This window comes from Pituophis catenifer, unplaced genomic scaffold, assembly GCF_029215685.1.
Source record: "Pituophis catenifer annectens isolate HBS135680 unplaced genomic scaffold, rPitCat1.0.hap2 SCAF_2, whole genome shotgun sequence".
In the NCBI taxonomy this organism is placed as follows: domain Eukaryota; kingdom Metazoa; phylum Chordata; class Lepidosauria; order Squamata; family Colubridae; genus Pituophis; species Pituophis catenifer.
In genome coordinates, this window is record NW_027256882.1 from 122,423,552 (window position 1) to 122,437,434 (window position 13,883).

Genomic DNA, 13,883 nt, shown 5'->3' on the forward strand with positions numbered 1-13,883 from the left:
TTAGAATTACAGCTGACATACTTTCCCTTAGAGATGCTTTCTTTATGAGTTACTGCTCTGGACCTGACTCCTTTTTAAACAGTTCAAGTTTCAGTGTAGGTCTAAAGAGATCTCATTAAAATATTCTCTTGGACATTAAAGTCATTATTTTGGGTCTGTTTGTTATAAGTCAGCTATACAAATCTCACAAGTTATGAAGATGAAAAGCATGGGGGGAAAGGCAGCATACTGTAAGTGCCATATAAAACTCTGTGCAGAGAACACAGGATATAGTTTGGTGCAAATTATTTCAAATCTTAATTAAAACATATATGCTACCCGATCAAGATATTTCATATCAAAAGTTATTTCATATTTGAAGTTATTTTTATACATATTCTTGTTTCATTTGTGTAGTTCATATTGTAGCTCTTATACTTTTAAATGTGCTATTTTTATATTTTAAATAAAGTAATAAGTAGTAAACATTCTTTTTAACACAGTTGTGTATGAAAAATTGTTTCCCTCTTCGGGTCCTAAATCTCCTTACATTGAAGGATTAAAGGTTCCAATGTAATGAGAAACGAAGAAAAAACATACATCTGTACATCTTATTATGAGCCTTTGGTAGCCAAAGGCTTTATGAAAATCCATGTTTACAACATTTCATGCATTAACCTGGCAACATGCTTTTTGACATCTTCAAAAATGTCTAGGTGAATCAATTTCTTTGTTTCATTTGTTGGTTTGATTTATCATATAATTACTTAGTGAATGGTGAAAGGAAAAAGAAAACTCTGAAGGGATTAACTAAAGGCCTCTAGTTTATCCTTGTTTTTCCCCTTCCTTATGAGTATTAATATGCTAGCACACATATAACTGTATAGTTGCTGTCATGAGATTCTCCTTCATTCAGTTGGAAAATCTTGCGATCTGTCATTGGATAATCTTTTTTCTTCTAGAAATGTTCTAGGTCAGTGATGGCTAACCTTTTCGCCATCGCGTGCCAGGAGGTGGCCGTGTGTGTGTGTGCGCGCGTGTGCCCACATCCATAATTCTATGTATCCCGTGCATGTGCGCGTGACACCCCCCCACATGCTCCCGCCACTTCTGGCACGCAATGGCCTGGTAGGCCCGTTTTTGTCTCTCATCAGGCTCCAAAGCCTTTCTAGGAGTCTGGGGAGGGTGAAAACGGCCTTCCCCACCCCCTCGGAGACCAGAAATGGCCAATTTGCCAACTTCCGGTGCGGAAGTTGGCAAACGGGCCATTTTAGGCCTCCAGAGGGCCTCCGGGGGGGTGGGAAAGGCTGTTTTCTCCCTCCCCAGAGTCCTAGAAAGGCTCTGGAGACTGGGGACAGCAACAAACGGGCCTTCCAGTCCCACCGGAAGTTAGCAAACGGGCCATTTCTGGCCTCCGGAGGGCCTCCAGGGGGAGGCCATTTTTGCCCTCCCCAGACTCCTAGAAAGGCTCGAGGCTGGGGACAGCAAAAAACGGGCCTTCCCCACCACCCCCTGAGGCCCTCCGGAGGCACGAAACAGCCTGTTTCCCTACTTCTGGTGGGCCCAGAAGGCCTGCGGAGCTGAGCTTGCGTGCCCACCAATATGGCTACGCGTGCCACAGGTTCGCCATCACGGTTCTAGGTTCTCCAGTTTTTGTAGTTACTCTAATAGTGTTTTTGTTTCTTTTTCTGTTTTTTTTTCCCAGCATATGGACATGAACAAGTGAAATTGGCGCTTATCATATTCCTGGTAATAATTTGTAGATTTTTGAAGAATAGCCCTTTACTTGAAAAATGGTGTATATGTAATAGAAAATAGGCAGATGTTTTAGACAGATCTAAGGTGGGAAGTTTCCCCATGCAAAGTCAAGTGTTAAAAATCAAAAAATTGTTTTATGCAGATTGATAAAATAATATTGTATTTTTTTACAAACCATAGTAGTTCCCTCAAATAAGAGAAAGATCAGTTGCCTTTTGTAGCAATGGGAAGAAATCTGGGAGAATGGAACTAAAACTATGTATAGTAAAAATATAGAAATATACCTCTCTTTCTTGGTGCATGGAAAGACCATGAAGCAGTCTAGTTTGGGAATGAATCGTGCATCTGGTACAAATTCAGTTCAAGAAAGATGCTTTAACATGCAGAAATGTGAATATAGTACTTTACTGCAAGTTTTGAAGGCAGCCTTTTTTTCTTGGACTGATCTGATTCCTGCACTAGGCAGTTCTGTGATCTCAGGAAAAAAATTGCTTCCAAGAATTGCAGAAAAATGCTGTATTCATGCTGTGCAATCTTATTTGTTGATTGTATGTATATGATGCATTATAAACAATGAGAAGACACCTGCACCAAAGAAAATCTGCAATTATTGTAAGTTCGAATCTCACCAGGCTCAAGGTTGACTCAGCCTTCCATCCTTTCTAAGATAGGTAAATTGAGGACCCAGTTTGTGGGGGCAATAAGCTGACTTTGTATAAATATACAAAAGTATGAAGGCTATTGCTTAACGCATTGTAAGCCGCCCTGAGTCTCCGGAGAAGGGCGGCATATAAATCAAATTTAAAAAAAAAAATCAAGTGAAACTACAAAAGGGGAAAATAAGGCAGGAGAAAGAAAAAAGGCAACAATGTTTTTTAAAAGTTTATTTAGTTATGGTACTGGAAAATACTGGGTCCTGAGTTTCTTGTTTTAGAGCCAGAACTTACTTATGCACAATTGTAGAACATCTTGATAGTGCCAGAGCTGTTAAATTGTTTTGGACTGATAAGAACAAGGGACTAGAAGACATGAGTGATAAAAGTCCCTTGTTGTATTGGCACATTAAAAGTTTTATCTTTTCCTCCAAGCAAATTCCTAACATTTCTACAAAATTAATTGAATCACAGACGGAGTGAGCTCTGGGAGGTTTCTGTGCCACTATCTGGCTTCTAGTGGTGATAGTAAGCATTACAAAAACCCATTCTTGCCCCTTCCCTGCTAACACTGGTTTTGTTTCCTTTTGCAGTTCTGTCAGCTGGGAAACTTTTCTATTCATATTGCTCTGCGAAATCTTCGCCCAGCTGGTGAGTACAGAGAAAAGGCCAAATGGAAGTGCAGATGTCTGTATTAAAAACACCCCCTGCTCTGTAGTGGGAACAGCTGACCCTTTAAATAACAAGCCAGCCTTAGGTGCCCAGAGGTAATCAATCACCTGACCTCTGAAAGCCAAACAAGGAAAAGACGAGAGTGCTCTGTCAGGTTTGGGTAGGAAGAAAGGAAGAGTTCTGCAGTTTTTGGGAGGTGAGCTGAAGCTACATCAGGCAAAATGAAAAAATATTTTGTTATGGGCTAGAACCATGTTAGAATCTTTGGTATGTATCCCTTTTTCTAACTGTGAAGTATACAGATCCTTCTTTTTGTCACCTTTGATAAAGAAAAGGAAGACTTTTATAAGTAATGCTTTACTGTAACTCTTGTGTGTGTTGTTAGGTGATACTTTTTTTTTATTGCATGCAAATTGGTTCTTTGTCTCAATAAACATTCTTATGATTTCTTCCAGGTTCAAAGGCCAGGAAGATCCCATTCCCTACAAGGAACCCATTTACATGGCTTTTCTTGCTGGTCTCTTGTCCCAATTATACTTATGAGGTATGGCTGTGTTTTAGCTTTGGAACAAATTCTGGATGCTTACATCTGTATTTTATTAATGAATTCTGCTTCACAGGAAACATATAGGTATAGTGACAGTATCTAGGCAAATAGTCTGAAAAATCATTACTTTTATCTGTCTTTTAATTGAATGATTAATTCTTGTTGGCTCAGAAGCTTTCTCCACCCTTGACTTAAATTGAAATTTCATGACAGATGGAAATCTAGTTTCATCTTGAATCATCCAGCAAAGTGGACCTTATTTCTTCTCTCAGCAATTGGTTCCACTACTGACTTACTCTTTCAGAATAGCCCTTTTAAAAAAAATCAATGAGAATATTCATTCATTCTTGTAATTTAAAATCATTATTTTGCATCCTAGAATGATAGAGAGTAGGTTGTGATCTTGTATATGATAATCCTTCAGATATTTGAGGGGAGATATGATAGTAAACTTTTCTTCTCTCAAAGTTAAAAATTCTCAATTACTTCAAATCCTTATAACTTTGTTTTAGTCCCTTGATCATGCTTCTTACATTTCTTTGAACCTGTTATAGTTTCTCTGAATGCTTTGTGAGGTGTAGCACCCAGAATCAACTTAAGTAAGACATTTGATACAGTAGACAGAGCCTACTTCTTGGTAATATAGAACAACGTGGGATGGACAGCACCATCACCAGATGGATTTGGAGTTTGCTGACCAGCCACACTCAGTGTGTGGTCCTCAATTGAAATACATCTATGTGGAGGGAAGTATGCAAGGTTCTATCTTTGCCCAGTGCTTTTCAACACCTTCATAAATCATCTTCAGTTGCCCAGAGTTGTTGGATATAATATGGGCAGCAAATAAATTTAATTAATAAGGGACTCATCAAATTTGCAGATAACATCAAGTTGGAGGGGAATTGTTAACACTTTGGAAGATATGTTCAAGATTCAAGATCTTGACAGACTTGAACAGTGGGCTCCATCCAACAAGATGTTGATTGGATGATCAAAGTGATGAGAAAAGCAAGGTCTTGCACAGTGACCAAGTGCACAGGTACAGGATAGACAGTAACAGGCTCAACAGTATTAACTGTGAGAGGGATCTAGGTATCCTGGTGGATCACCATTTAAGTATGAACCAGCAGTGTGCTGCAGTTGCCAAAAAAGTCAACGTTGTCGTAGGTTGCATCAACAGAGGGATTGCATCAAGATTGTGGGAAGAGATAGTACCACTCCCTACTGCACTAGTGAGGCCACATTTGGAATACAATGTCCAGTTCTAATCACCAGGACACACAAAAAATACTGAGGCCCCAGAAAGAGTACAGAGAAGAGCAACAGATGATAAGCGGGAAGCTAAATCATATAAAGAACAGCTAAGGGAGCTTGGTATGTTTAGCCTAACAAAGAGATGGCTTAGGGTGACATGGTAACAGTCTTGAAGGGCTATCAGTGGAAAGAGGGTGTTAATTTATTCCCCATAGTACCTGAGGGCAGGAAAAGAAGCAAAGGATGAAAGTTTATCAGAGGGAAATCCAACCTGACAATAAGGAGGAATTTCCTGACAGTGAGAATCAATGGAACAGTTTGCCTCCCAGAATTGAATACTGGAATATTCAAGAAAAGATTGGACAATCATTTGTCCTTGGGAAGGAGTTTGGGCTAGAAGACCTCCAGGGATACCCTTCCTTCCTTATGATTCTGTATTTTATAAATTAGATATAGTGGGGTCCAACTAAGTAAAGTAGAACAATTATCTCTCATCATCTCAAACTATATTTCTTTGATGGGCCATAAAATTGATTTTATTAAAATAAATTAAATTAAAATTAAATTGATTTTATTTAAAATTGACTCACTGGAGAAGAACCTAATGCTGGGAAAGATTGAGGGCAAAAGAAGAAAGGGACGACAGAGAATGAGGTGGCTGGATGGAGTCACTGAAGCAGTCGGCGTGAGTTTAAATGGACTCCAGAGGATGGTAGAGAACAGGAAGGCCTGGAGGAACATTGTCCATGGGGTCACAATGGGTCGGACACGACTTTGCAACTAACAACAGCAACAAAAATTGATTTTGTCCATTTTGCACTCACTTCATACTCATTTATGAGCAGACACTATTCATTTCTGCAACCTATCAAGATGGTTTGAAATTTATTAAGTTACCCAAGTAATTTTAAAAAATAGAAGAGTAAAGAACCCATTTTGGACCCCATTAAATGTATCATTCTGGTTCAAAGTAAATGGTTCTTTGAAGTTGTTTTTTCAGAAGCTGTGTATCCACTTGTCATGTCATCCCATTCACACTTAACTATCTTGTTAATCAGAATGTCATGGGATACTCTGCGAAAGACTTTGCTGAAGTCAAGATACATTAAATCTATAGCATTCCCATATTGGCTAAGAGAATGAGATAATGTTAGTGTGATGAAACTTGTTCTTACCAAATTCATGCTAGTGTCTTTTAATTATTTTAATTATTACCTTTTTTGCAATATATTTTTGGATTAATGTCTTTAAGATCAGCTCTCAAATCTTTCCACCTATTAGACTAGTGTGTAATCCCCTGGATCCTTTCCCCATTCCTGAAATAGGAACACATCTGAGCTCATTGAGTCATATACCATCTGTTCTCTATAATTTCTCAGAGTTCAGCCTGTCCATCAGCAACATTTTTCACATCCAAATACGTTGCATTTTAGGAAATATGAAAGGTGTACTCATTTGAAATGAATAGATATTGGCTGACAATATATTTGTCAGCCTCAAGCTTCAGTCCTCTTTCTCCATTTACCAGTGGAATACACATAATCCTTTTTCTTGGAAAAATAGAGACAAAATAGGAGCTGAGTAATTGTTGGCTTTTTGCCATTTTCATTGAAAAGCTGATTTTGTTCTCCAGTGTCTCTTTCCTCTTTGTTGTTTTTGATTTTGAACAGTCCCTTTAGTTTCTATAGTCTAATATGTGACTGATGCCAGAGTCTGTGCTATATTTATTTAATCACATTTTCCTTCTAGTACTATGGCTCACATGATTCATTTTCTACACTTCTAGGCATTAGCGCATAGGTACTGAAAGCTATGAGGCATTGTTTCTGGTGTGAATCTGATTTATTATTCCAGTTTGATGTCATAGTTAAAAGCATCAAGCTAGAAACTGAGAGATTGTGAGTTTTAGCCCTGCCTTGGCACAAAGCCAGTGGGTGATCACTTTCTCTCAGCCCTAGAAAAGAGGCAGTGGCCAAACATTTCTTAAAAACATTGCCAAGAAAACTGGAGACGCTTGTCCAGGAGTCCAGGTATCTGAGAACAGGACACAATTGGATGGAAGAAAATAAATTACATTGATATTTTGTACTCTCTACAGTATGTACTTTTTTAGCTTAGGTTTTCATTTCTAACACCCATAGGATTCAGTTTAAATCTGTACTGATGAATTTTGCTTTGTTTCAACCATATGTATTTTAGCAGCCCTTGTGATACAGTCTATATCACATCAACTGTCAGTCACCCAGACAATTCAGCCATGGTCTTTGAAAGCAAATCTCTCCTATCAGCATGAATGAGAAGACTATCATGGCCCCAAGGTCTTGAGCATTTTTATTTGATTTTCATTAGGATTTGTTTCTAACAGTACCATCTGTGCTCACATGTATTAGGAAGAGATAACGGACAATTGACTTGACAGTGATTGGAAGTTATTCTGTCACGCATCTCTGTTCACTCAACACACTTTTACTGTACATATGGCATTCATCACACTTCACAAGTCACCGTGTTTGGTTGGCACACATTTGTTTCAATTTCAATTTCTCACAATAGTCGGTCACCAACTACATGACTGTTCTTGTCTCTGCCTTTTTCTTTGATCTTCAAACAGGAATACAGTACCATCATGTCACAAGCATTATAGATTACTACAGCAGTCAATTCATTTTCATTTTTTAAGGTTCCATCAGTCAAGGTGTATATTTTATTTGTATTGTTTGTGTGTGCATTGTTTTGTTCTCATATTGTTTACTTAGATGCTGAATTTATTTAGATAACATATATAACATATCCCACTAAATTAGCACACTCAAGGTGCCTTACAATAATCTCAAAACAATAACTATAAAATAATATTCAAAACTAAGTTCATATATTAACAATGACCTTGGAACTTCCTGTTAAACTCCTCTGGCAAACTCCCATTTCTTCTACATTTTTCTCACTCTGGTTTTGCAGAGTGAAACACTTTGGTTTCATGGGTGCTAAGAATAGTACCAATGCTTGACCTAAGAGTGTAGAATGTGTACTACAAAATCCTCAGGCCTGTTTTGACACTGATGGTTGTACTCATGTGAACATTACTACTTGCCTTTTGAATTGAGAGTATGATAGGTACTTCCTTCTACTTACACACTAATCTGCCCTGTAGATGGGCTAGAAAGTTTATGGGAAAGTTTTCAGTGCAAGTACAGAAACACATTCGGGATTTATGCATGAGTTGGGTCTTTATCCTTCAAAGTAGGACTGTGCTGTATGTTTACTGTACTTGAAGAATGCAATGCTCAAGCCTAGAAAGTCTTAATATTTTCCTTGATGTAGTCTTGATGCTTTCTTTTCCAGGTAGGGTCTTGGATTGGCTTTGCCATAATGACTCAGTGCCTTCCAGGTAAGTCCTAGTAATACGTTAGATCTTTGCTGGAGTCACTTTTAATAAGAATTTTATTAAGCAATGTTTATGAAATACGGTTATGTATTTTTATTCTTTCTGTCCCTTCCCAATTTTTCTATTAGAACTGTTCTTTATTGCCAAGTATATTAGGGTCTATGAATTTAAAACAGGAGAAATATCTTGCCCCTTTCAGCGAAGAAAGTACCAGCATAAGATTACAAGAGCTCAGTAAATTACAGCTTCTGTCTTACAGTAAGCTTCATCCCTTTACTAAAAGGGATGCCAGCAGCTATGCACTCTTCCGTTTGGTCTCTTCATTGCCTTTACTTTCTTTTACCAAGGCACATAGAAGTTGAAGATGTTCTCATTCATTATGTAGTGTAGGAAATAATGATGGATGCTGCCCCTTCCTGGGATAGCAATCCTGAGGGCTGCCTCCAATTTTACAATATCTTATTTTTCATTTGTTAGGGATGCTTTAGTTCTGAGTATCTACACTGCTCAAAAAAATAAAGGGAACACAAAAATAAGACATCCTAGATCTGAATGAATGAAATATTCGTAGTAAATACTTTGTTCATTACATAGTTGAATGTACTGACAACAAAATCACACAACAATTATCAATGGAAATCAAATTTATCAACCCATGGAGGTCTGGATTTGGAGTTACACTCAAAATTAAAGTGGAAAAAAACACTACAGGCTGATCCAACTTTGATGTAATGTCCTTAAAATAAGTCAAAATGAGGCTCTGTAGTGTGTGTGGCTTCCACGTGCCTGTATGACCTCCCTACAACGCCTGGGCATGCTCCTGATGAGGTGGCGGATCGTCTCCTGAGGGATCTCCTCCCACACCTGGACTAAAGCATCTCCCAACTCCTGGACAGTTTGTGGTGCAATGTGGCGTTGGTGGATGGAGCGAGACATTATGTCCCAGATGTGCTCAATTGGATTCAGGTCTGGGGAACAGGCGGGCCAGTCCATAGCATCAATGCCTTCGTCTTGCAGGAACTGCTGACACACTCCAACCACATGAGGTCTAGCATTGTCGTGCATTAGGAGGAACACAGGGCCAACCGCACCAGCATATGGTCTCACGAGGGGTCTGAGGATCTCATCTGGGTACCTAATGGCAGTCAGGCTACCTCTGGCGAGCACATGGAGGGCTGTGTGGCCCCCCAAAGAAATGCCACCCCACACCATTACTGACCCACTGCCAAACCGGTCATGCTGGAGGATGTTGCAGGCAGAACGTTCTCCATGGAGTCTCCAGACCCTGTCACTTCTGTCACATGTGCTCAGTGTGAACCTGCTTTCATCTGTGAAGAGCATAGGACGCCAGTGGCAAAGTTGCCAATCTTGTTTTCTGGCAAATGCCAAACATCCTGCACTGTGTTGGGCTGTACGCACAACCCCCACCTGTGGACATCGGACTCTCATACCACCCTCATGGAGTCTGTTTCTGACCGTTTGAGCAGCCACATGCACATTTGTGGCCTGCTGGAGGTCATTTTGCAGGGCTCTGGCAGTGCTCCTCCTGTCCCTCCTTGCACAAAGGCGGAGGTAGCGGTCCTGATGCTGGGTTGTTGCCCTCCTACGGCCTCCTCCATGTCTCCTGATGTACTGGCTGTCAGCACTAGAGTAAATGCCATTTACTAGAGTAAATGTCTCCTGGTAGCGCCTCCATGCTCTGGACACTACGCTGACAGACACAGCAAACCTTGCCACAGCTCGCATTGATGTGCCTCCTGGATGAGCTGCACTACCTGAGCCACTTGTTTGGGCTGTAGACTCCGTCTCATGCTACCACTAGAGTGACAGCACTGCCAGCATTCAAAAGTGACCAAACCATCAGCCAGAAAGCATAGGAACTGAGAAGTGGTCTGTGGTCACCCCCTGCAGAACCACTCCTTTATTGGGGATGTCTTGCTAACTGCCTATGCTTTCTACCTGTTTATTCCATTTGCACAACAGCATGTGCATGTGATTGTCAATCAGTGTTGCTACCTAAGTGAACAGTTTGATTTCACAGAAGTGTGATTGACTTGGAGTTGCATTGTGTTGTTTAAGTGTTCCCTTTATTTTTTTGAGCAGTGTATATTAAACAATGTGCAAAATTAGATAGTATTCCCCAAGACAAGTATCCAATGTAATATAAGATCCTTGGTAGTATTTTCTATTTCTGCAGTCTATTCCTTAAAAGATGTACAGGTAGTCCTTGACTTACGACCACAATTGAGCCCACATTTCTGTTGTTCAGGGGGACAGTTAAATTATTTTGTCCTATTTTACGACCTTTCTTGCCCCAGTTAAGTGAATCACTGCAGGTGTTAAGTTAGTACCACCATAGTTAAGTGAATCTGGCTTCCCCATTGACTTTGCTTGTGATAAAGTTGCAGAAAGTGATCACATGACCCCAGGACACTGCAACCTTCATAAATATGAGCTAGTTGCCAAATGTCTGAATTTTGATCATGTGACCATGAGATACTGCAATGGTCATAAGTGTGAAAAACGATCATAAGTCACTTTTTTCAGTGCCATTGTAACTGAACGGTCACTAAAGGAACTGTTGTAAATCAAGGACTACCTGTAATACATTTGGAAAAGGAGTCAATGTTAAATGTTTTATTCTTTTTTCTGCCAAGAGGGAGGATGCTTTTCTGAATACCTATTAACGTTACACACTTTTTTGTTTGTCAACAGTGGCTCTGTTTTCCTTGGTTGGATTTATTCAAATGACCATTTGGGCAAAGGGAAAACACCGAAGTTACCTGAAGGAGTTCCGAGATTACCCACCCCTACGTTCACCTATCGTCCCTTTTCTGCTCTAAGCCTCCTTCTGCACTAATATATCAAACTGGGCTGGTAGCTTCATTTTTTATCTTCTTGAGCAGCTGTTATTGGAGTCTAAAACGGGGTTTTTTTTCACTGTCCACAATGTGTTTTGAGGGGTGGTGATGTTGAAATTCCTTCCTTTTTAAAGTTAATTGCCCTTTCCTCCGTCATCTTTGTCCTTTGTCCCTATTCCAAAACCACATTTAATTTAGAATAACACTTCCCTACAATTACCATGAAGCCAAACACTGCAACAAGAACAGAGGGAACAATCCAGTTTTACAGGGGGGGAAAGTTGAGCAGCTGCTAGGCTTTATATTTGTAAGAGTAGGTACCATAAATGGAGCCTAGACAGCTGGACTTTGGCCAAAAGTGAGGTCATAGAATAGCAATCTTAACTCTAGTCTTTATTAATAATTTTAGAAAAGTTGTCCACTGCGTTTGTGCAGCACTTTGGATATGAAAACATAAAAGTGCCTTGGAAAGCATGGTGCCATTCCTAAACCAAATGGGTCTTTCCTGGAATGGAAAGACCCAGGAAAAGGCATGGCTGCTTTAAGGAGTTGCAGACTGATGCAGTCATCATGGCCCTGTGTGGTATGATATACTTTTTTGCATTTGCATTTGCATTTGCATTCAAAGCACAGCACAGCCTATTAATTCAGTTGTGGGCATTCTCCTAGTAGAAAATTATTGCTATTTTTTTTTATTATGGAATGATGCTTGGTACTAAAAAAATTGTAATAATTTTTTTTCTGGAGGGAAATAAACTGACTAAGATCAGTGACAATACTAACTTCATCTCTTTTATAGGATGATCATGTCCCTTTTTAACCCTTGTTCAACTAGTAGGCATTTGTGCTTGAAACCAAAATTGAAAATGGGTCAACATTACAAATAATTTCATAAGGGCAGAACACATTATTTAATCATCCCAGTTATAAGATAAATTATGACATGGCAGATTCCCTGCTCTGAAGCAAAGGAAATAAATTAGTTATGGTCTAGTAGTAGCTTTGGTGTTACATAGGTTGTTTCAGTCCTGTCCACCATACAAATTGGCCACTTGTCGTCCACATAAATGCTTTTCCTTTTCCTACCTAGTAGAATCTTATGAGCGGTGAACATTATCTTCCAAGTAGAAATGTATGCCTGAAGTGACTCAATTTTGTGTGATTGTAGAGTAGGCCTTCTGTAGTTAAGAGATTCTTGAAATAAAGATCTAGCAAATAGTCTTGTGCCTAACTAGCAATAATTGTGTAACTTTCTGTAACACAGGCCCACTGAAAGATGAGTGGACAGGGCAGTTATGGAGATATACAAGTGAAACTTTGATTTAATGGATCAGATGATAAAAGGTGTTTCTTCCAGTTTTCCATTATACCAATGTAGGTATAGGTATCGGTATTAGGTAAATGTTACAAATTACATCATTTGTGTGACTTACTCAATTTGTATATGTTTACAAGTGCACTGAGAAATTGGGGGGGGGGGATTCCTGCTTTGAAATTTCTAACTATTTCTAGCATTTAAGAGATAAGGAAATGCCTACTATTCCTTCTATAAAAATATTCAATGTTACAGAACTGAAGCCTCTTAGGTTTGGACTTTCTTTTTGAGGAGGTTGTTTATTTTTCTGTTTGTCATTGTTACCAAGGTTGTGGTACTGCATACAAGTAGTCTTTGGCTTATGATGGCAACTGGGAGTGGGATTGCCATTGCTAAACAATGTGGTAACACCAGGTGGCCACACCGCTTAACGACAGCAATCCTGGCAATCCCACTTACTGTCATTACCTCAAGATATTCAGGTTTTTAAGTGGGAAGTGGTAGGAATTTTATGTAAGGATGAGGACGGGCAGCTGGGAGGGTTGGTGCAGGCTGTGATTTGGAAGAGGCTTGTGGGGAGGAGTGGCTGGGGCAACAAATTGAGCATAAGAAGGTTGTGGGATACACAGTGCGGCAAGAAGGCTGGGGGACTTACTAGAGTAACATGCAACTTTCCTTGCTGGCTTCCCCATTGATTTTGATTTTGGGAAGCCAGTAGGGAAAATTGTAAATGGCAATAATCTGACAACAGGATGCTGCAATGGCGGTAATACAAGCAGTTGACAAGTCCCCGAATCATGATCGCATGACCCTGGAGTACCGTGAAGGCCAGAACTTCAAGGATGGGTCATGAATTCCACTTGTTCAGCCCCATTCCAACTTCAAATGGTTGCTGAGTGAGTGGCTAGTAAATGAGGACTACTTGTATATTTAATTTGGAGGACGCCCCATTTGAACTTGAATCAAGTGGAACTTGATTCTAAACAAATATGTTTACAGTCAAGATGAATGTTTGTCATAGTTTTAAGATGTGAACAGTGAACAGTGATATCTGAAACCTAGGCTCCAAGGCTGCTGTTAAATGAGCCACTGACTTTTTGCTATAATCCATTTCATGTGGAACTTTATTTAAACTAACCAATAAAAAATAATCCAGCCACCGGACAGTCTCAGACTGTTTTTTTTTTTAAAGCATGGAATTATACATTGAAGGACTTTTTTTCCCACACATTGGGGAAGACTACAGGTAAGAATGGACACCTCTTGTTATATTTGATATTTCATTTGAAATTAAATGGACCAGAAACTATATAGTCTTATACAAACATTGGATTCCTAATAGATTATAGTTGCATAAGGAGAATGCGACTACCTACTGGCTAGGAAAATTTAAAGTTAGGATTTGAGAGTCCTGTACGACTTACCTTACAAATTTCACCTGTAGGTTGACCACAGAATT

At 39.5% G+C, this 13,883-nt stretch overlaps 1 protein-coding gene across 2 annotated transcripts in view; it reads left to right on the plus strand.

Moving 5' to 3' along the window:
* TECR (trans-2,3-enoyl-CoA reductase) overlaps positions 1–13,583 on the plus strand; it is a 50,405-nt gene extending 36,822 nt beyond the window's left edge. For both annotated transcript variants that reach the window (XM_070937414.1, XM_070937412.1), the window contains 5 exons: positions 1,685–1,728; positions 2,984–3,041; positions 3,518–3,606; positions 8,206–8,251; positions 10,964–13,583. In XM_070937414.1, coding sequence (XP_070793515.1) covers positions 1,685–1,728; positions 2,984–3,041; positions 3,518–3,606; positions 8,206–8,251; positions 10,964–11,091 — 365 coding nt within the window. In that variant the 3' untranslated portion in view covers positions 11,092–13,583. The remainder of the gene's footprint in view (positions 1–1,684; positions 1,729–2,983; positions 3,042–3,517; positions 3,607–8,205; positions 8,252–10,963) is intronic.
* Positions 13,584–13,883: the final 300 nt, after the last annotated feature.